This window comes from Phalaenopsis equestris, unplaced genomic scaffold (assembly GCF_001263595.1).
Source record: "Phalaenopsis equestris unplaced genomic scaffold, ASM126359v1 Scaffold000195, whole genome shotgun sequence".
In the NCBI taxonomy this organism is placed as follows: domain Eukaryota; kingdom Viridiplantae; phylum Streptophyta; class Magnoliopsida; order Asparagales; family Orchidaceae; genus Phalaenopsis; species Phalaenopsis equestris.
Window position 1 is genome coordinate 12,264 of NW_018164637.1, and position 6,743 is coordinate 19,006.

The 6,743-nt window shown below is 36.2% G+C and overlaps 1 protein-coding gene across 1 annotated transcript; it reads left to right on the plus strand.

The window, feature by feature from the left end:
• Positions 1-5,941: 5,941 nt before the first annotated feature.
• On the plus strand, positions 5,942-6,510 carry LOC110022520 (QWRF motif-containing protein 7-like; the record flags this gene model as incomplete). The annotated part of the gene is given in 1 exon segment (XM_020721503.1): positions 5,942-6,510. A coding segment is annotated over 1 exon segment (483 nt), but the record flags the coding sequence as incomplete, so codon positions are not given.
• Between the last annotated feature and the right edge of the window lie 233 nt (positions 6,511-6,743).

Sequence of the window (6,743 nt, forward strand, 5' to 3'; positions counted from 1 at the left end):
CAACAAAATTAAGTGTGATTTGGTCTTACACCTTCATCTAAGCATGTAGATCATATCCATATGGCTACTTTATCATGAAATGCAAATTTTATTCACAAAGGTCCAAATGAGGCAAAAAAAAAACTCTATTGTTTTGAGCCCTCGTCAATCTCATCATCAAAGAAGGATTTTTTTTTTCAATTTACAGTGAAAGGAAATCAAACATTTCCAATTTAAGGTTGGTGAAAAACCCATAAAAAAACTGGAAGATGTAGGAAGAGATAGAAACGCATAAATTTCCTTGATGTGAAAACAACCAAGGGCAAAGCCCCAAAAAACCCTAAACAAAACGAAAAGAGAAAAAGCAAAATAACCCTAAAATTTTCCTCAAGGAAAGGAAAAAAGAGAAAGAAATTGGCTTTTCCTAAGAGAAAGAGAAAAACAAAGAGGAACGCCCAATAAACCTTTGGGAAAATTTCGAATCACCTCATTGAGCCCCCTAATGTACATGAACTTGAATCAGCTCCCTCTCCTCTCTCTCTTTCTCTCTCTCTTTTTATATATATATATATATATATCTCTCTCCCTCCCAATCCTATTTTTGCTTTATTTCTCTTGCTATTTATTGCTCTCTGTTCCAATCTCACTAATTTTCTCCATCCCTATTCTCTCTCTTCTCTATCTCTATTCTATCTCTATATGTTTCGCTTTGATTTATTGTTTTTTCTCTTTCTTTACTAATGGTTTGACCAATATTTTATGTGTCTTGTAAATAGAGTTTGGACATCACCATCAATAGATTTCATAAATACCGTTAAAATTGCTTTGCCAGAAAAATTCTAATTGTGCCACATTTGTGCTTATCAATTTGCTCATATTGGTTCTGATTTAACCACCCAATTTTCAGTCATGTACTGACACCAATTTTATTTTGTTAGTTTAAAGTCCAGACCGATTGCATATTAAGTTGGCTGAGGCTTTGAAACGGGCTTGCAACCTAACTAAATTGGTACCATTTAATAAAAACTGTTTAATGTGAACGAAGAAAGCATCGAATTGAGATAAAAATCTAGAAAAGTAAACAAAGCTTAGCTTCTTTTTTATCCGCTTCAGCTTTATATAAGGTTTACCATTTGCACGTACTGAGAAATATTAAACATGTTTCAAGCATCTAGGGCCGGCGAATCGAAAAAGTTTTGCGATCGGAGTCCGGACGAAGCTCTACATGCAGACTTCCAGTAATATGTTGTCACATGTACTACATTACGAAATTTATTAGGGGGTTATTGAGGTGAAACCGCAGAGGTAATTTGAGGGTTAATGCAGGGGGTTATTGAAGTGGAACCGCGGAGGTTATTGAGGATTATTGTGGGGGGTATTGAAATAAAGCAACGCAAGTTATTGGTGGGTTATTTGGGGGTTATTGCAGTAGAATCGTAGAAATTATTGGGGGTTATAGAGGGGTTATTTCTAAGTTATTTGAGTTAATACCCCAATAACCCATGATAATCTTTCAATAACCCTCTAAATAACATCTGAGGTTCCACTCCAATAACTTTCATTATTTCACTCTAATAACTTCCGCGGTTTCACTTTAATATTTTTTTAGATGAACTCGATATAGCACATATGGCGGTATATTATTGAAGTCCGCACGTAAGACTATGTTCAGAGTCCGAAAAGAAATTTTTCCCAGCGAATAAGAGGAGAACACATATGTATGCTCATTCTCTCCCTACACACTCTCTCTCTCTCTCTCTCTCTCTCTCTCTCTCTCTCTCTCTCTCTCTCTTCTCATTTGCTATATTTTCTCGTATATAGGAGAGAGGCTCCTAACAAAAGCAAAATAGAAATAAGGAGTATATACAAACTACAAAAATTTCTTGTACAAAAAAAATTTAAAAAATATAAAAATGTTGAGGCAAGTATAATAATTATAATAATAATAATAAAAAAAAGACATGACCGGCCATCTAAAATGCATACTCATCGATTCCCAAAAGAATACGAACCCTCACCTCTCCATTAAGTTCACACTCATATAAGAAAAAGAAAGGCAATCTCTCCGACGTTAACGTGTGCCCAACCAACTGAGATATGGGTGCCGCTGCTTCATTCTTCTCACATCGCTTTCTTTAACCTACTCCGGCGACGTTCGATGCCGCTGCCCTCCTCACTTTTTTCATGTCACTCTAATTTTGTTTTAATCATCTCTAATCAAAACTTTAACTCTCAAGTAATTTTAAAAACGCTTTTTATATTTTTCAATTATAATATATTGATGCGTGCTAAAAAATTTGCGGCGGTAGGGAAATGGATTATCGTCTAAACGTTGCACGAGGATTCAGCACACACTCAGATGAAAGGGAAACAACCTGTGATGACATCATAAGTTTTTGCGTGGAAAACCTGTAAAGGGAAAAAACTACGGGGTTTGACCCAGTTATAAAAATCCACTTTAGGTTGGAAAACCTGTAAAGGGAAAAAACCACGGGGTTTGACCCAGTTAAACAATCCGCTATATGTTGATGATTACAGCGAGCCCTTGTCCCACAGACGGGAAAGTACTAGAAAAAGAGTTATTAGATTTTCCAAGTTTCAACGTCGACTGACGACGTCTGATCAACGGTGGTCTACGACAGTCGATGAAAGTAGGCGGTGGTCGGCAGTGATAGGCGGTGGTCGATGGAGGTCAGCGGTGATCGACAGTGGTCGACGGCGGCCTGCGGTGGTCAACTGCAGCCGACCGAAGGTGGTCAGTAGTGGTCGCCAACAGTCGTTGGTGGTCGATGGTGATCGACGATGACAAAAATGATGTTTGACTTGAGCTCATTTTCAAACCATTAAGTTCTCTCTCAAGTCTCTCCTCTCATGTGAGGGGTGGAGCTCTATTTATAGTATTTTGTATACAATTAATGCAGGAATATGAATTATTTTGATCGGACGGTACAAAGAGCTTCCCTTAATCGGATGTCGTTTGATGGACATTTGGGTTCCTTAACAGTTGGGCTTGTTGGATTCGCCTTGTTGAGACGCTCGATTCAACTATAGACTCGTTGAATTCGATATTCGTTTGACATTTCAAATAAGTCTGAAAATCTTCCAATATGGTTTAATCACTTGATATGGGCTTGATTTGACTGAGATTGGACTAACTTTGATATCATTAGGTCTGTCTCATCGATTTGATCAGTTCAATTATAAGTTTACTGAAATTGGAGCTCTTGATGACTTTTTATTAAGAATTGAATATTTCTTGCTCAAAATATTGTCTCAAGATTCATGCTTGATGATGAAAATTTGTTGGTGGCATATCAAACATTGAAGCATAACAGAGAAAGGGATTGTTGTCGTTGCCTCTTTATGATATTCAATTATTGTTTGTTTATCTTTATTTTATGTTATAGTAACATTGAGTAAGCGGTGAAAAAAAAAATCTATAAAAAATGTAAAAATAATTAATATAAGAATTACTCTTAATTTTTTGTTATTCTCTCAGTGAGATTTCAATCTTGCATTAGTAACACCTTTTGGTCGCATTTTGGTTGTTTCTTTTACCCGCACATATCATTCTCAATTTTTTTTTTCCTCTTCATGGACTTTGTCAATTGAGGTGAGTTCCCTCCACGTATTAGTTCGATATCGTCTGATAATTTTTCAAGGTTTCTAACATATATTGTTATGTTTCTATATTACCTTGTGCTCTGCAGCTTATTTGATATGAATATTTGCTGATGTTATTATAAAATATAAATAAAGTGGAAGTCCCACTAATTCTTTCAAACTCTCAAATTTTTTATAAGCAGTATCAGATTAAATATTTTTATTTTCTTTACAGGACCATCTCATTAGCAGAAACTTTTATGGTATTCTAATAGCATGTTCTTGAGACAAAATCTTGATATAGTGGGCACAAAGTAATAAATTCATCTCAAATTTCTTGCAATTGCATTGTATAGTGGAATTGATTTTATCAAATTGGATAGTCCAAATCTTAGAATTTCCATTGTTATCCAAGTTTCTAACCATGTATTCAGAAGAACTTTAATTAATTTTTTCTACCGCTAATCCACATGCCCCGTGTAGAAATTCTTCTTCAAAGAAGGATTTTGTAGGATGTAATGAGTTGCTTCGGTATCGAGCTGCTTCTTGCAACAGGAAAAATCGCAGAATGGTCACATTTACAATTCTGATTTTATTTGTTTCTTTTCCATGTATCCATGACCTTTTCTAATCCCAGAAAACAATCAGTGATTGAGTTTGTGGGCTTGGAAATTCGATAGCACACATTATTTGCAGAATTATTATGCTATATTGATAGAATTTTTAGACATAAAGTATCTTTATTGAATTTTTTAGAGCACTTGATTTTAATTCTATATAACCTATTTAACCAAGATTTACCTTTGAGGTTTCTTTCCCAATCAATTTTGACCATGCTTGCTCAAATTCCTCTTCCACATCACATACACATCCATGTGTAGAATAGTCTTTTTACTCTATTGTTGTCATTGAAGCAATGTACTTTCAAAGGAGCCTTCTTAATAACATGTCACTGAATAGTATATGTCGAGTGTGTGGCAATGCAACATCTATGGCCTTTCACACAGCTTGGTCTTCATCAATGAATATAAAGAGTACTTCATCCATTATGTGAATAAAAATTTTGAATAGTCAGTTTAACGCCTCAATTGTCTCTTCTGATAAAAAGCTACTCATAACAAAACATTTTTTAATGATGATCAACTCCCACAAATGGTTCACAAGCTAAATTGTACTTATTAAGTTGATAACTTGTATTAAAAACTATGACATCTCCGAAGTAGTCATAGTCAACCCTTACCATGTCATTAGTCTAAAAAAAATATTTAGTCTATCTGACTCATCAAATTGGACATCCCATGCAAAAAATTATCTTCAGTCTGTCTTTCCTCGAATAATTGCATTAAAGCATTAATATCTCTGTTCTCAATTCTTGATCATTTACCTTTTGGTATATGATTATATACATCTCTTTCTGTAAAACCTAGATTCTTTATTCCTTCAACTTCATCAACAAGATACTAGAATGCATCAATAGTTATAATTCTTGTTTGTAACAAAACTTCTTTGTCTTCGTTAATTGTGCGATGTGATCTCAACAGATGTTGATTAATTAGCATGGCTAATGAATAAATGCGGGTATCTATAAATTTATTTACAGTCCAATTACCTTCACAATCAATGACAAATTGAAACATTTCTGACAACCAGTCCTAATAGTTGATTTCTGGAACTTCACCCTGGTGTTTAGATTGTGTCATTTCTTAAAACCAGCCTTTGAGCATATAAATCTTTTGATTTTATATTCCTTTTTACCTGACCAATAACACACATGATCCTTTCTTACACTGAACCATAAGAGTGGGCATAAGAGCATTACAGATCATAAGTTTTTTTTTTCGTTGTGCACAACCATGCCGAAAATTTTTTCTGTAATTGATTCACAAGTCTTATGATTGGCTTTAGCACTTGCAAATCAGTACAACTAAGACAACATTACTTACTTCCATTCAGTACAATCATGTTGCATCGGTTATGCTGAGATAAATCTGTACAATCAATAGAACATGGTTGTATAAATAGTGATAAATTAGTCAATCCCAATTACAAGAAAAAATAAAAATTATAAATTTATCCTTTCTACACGCAATTTTTTTAATGTTACGATTTTTTACGATTCTTTACAGTAAAATAATAATAATAAATGATTGGCAAGTGATATTTTTGGATTGAGAGAATAATTTTTCCTAGGAGTTCATTTTTTTTAATATGGGCTACTTAAAATTTCATTATACATTTCACTATTATGTATTCCACTCTCTCTCTCTCTCTCTCTCTCTCTCTCTCTCTCTCTCTCATATAATTCTCTCTCTATTATATTGCGTTGTACTCTTTAGTGTTATATCCTTGAGTGTGACTATCGAACATAATTGAAAATCCATTCTACTGTTCATTGGTATCATCTCGCCAACATCAATATAAGTCTTAATCAAGAGCATTTAAGGAATGCCCGACGAACAAAACGATAGCATGAAGAGCACTCATCCACCCTCCCCCCGCTTCACCCGAAGCCAAAACATCACTCCTCCCCTCTTCAACGACCTTCCCCCGCTGTCCCCCGTGACGAACAGCAAGCCGATCGACGGCTTTGCAGGAGAAACCAGAGAATGCATCCGTCGGTCGTGCAAGGAGAAGGAGAACAGGATCGATGCCGTGCGGCACAGTTTGAAGAAAGTGGTTGTCAGCGTGGCGCCGTCTGCGTGGGCTCTGTCGCCGGGGAGGTATCCGGCGGCGGATGGAGGCGGCGTTGGTGGGGATAGAGAGGGGAGGAGGAGGAGGGTGCTGGAAGTTTTTCAGAGGAGGAAGGAGGGTGCGGAGGGGATGGAGGAGGAGGGGCATCGGTTGCGGGTGTTGGTGGTGAAGTTGTTGCAGTGGAGGTTCGTTAATGCGCGGGCGGTGGCCGCGATGACCGCCAACGCGACGGCTGAGGTGATGTCCGAACTCAATTCTTATTATAAAATATTCTTAAAAGAGGTATTTTAGTAGATGACTAAGATTAAATATAATGAATTTACATATCTTGAGTCTAGCTCGTGTTCCGCTCGTTTATAGTTCGAGCTCAAAAAGTGTGTTCGTGTTCCGCTCGTTTATAGTTCGAGCTCAAAAAGTGTGTTCGTGTTCCGCTCGTTTATAGTTCGAGCTCAAAAAGTGTGTTCGTGTTC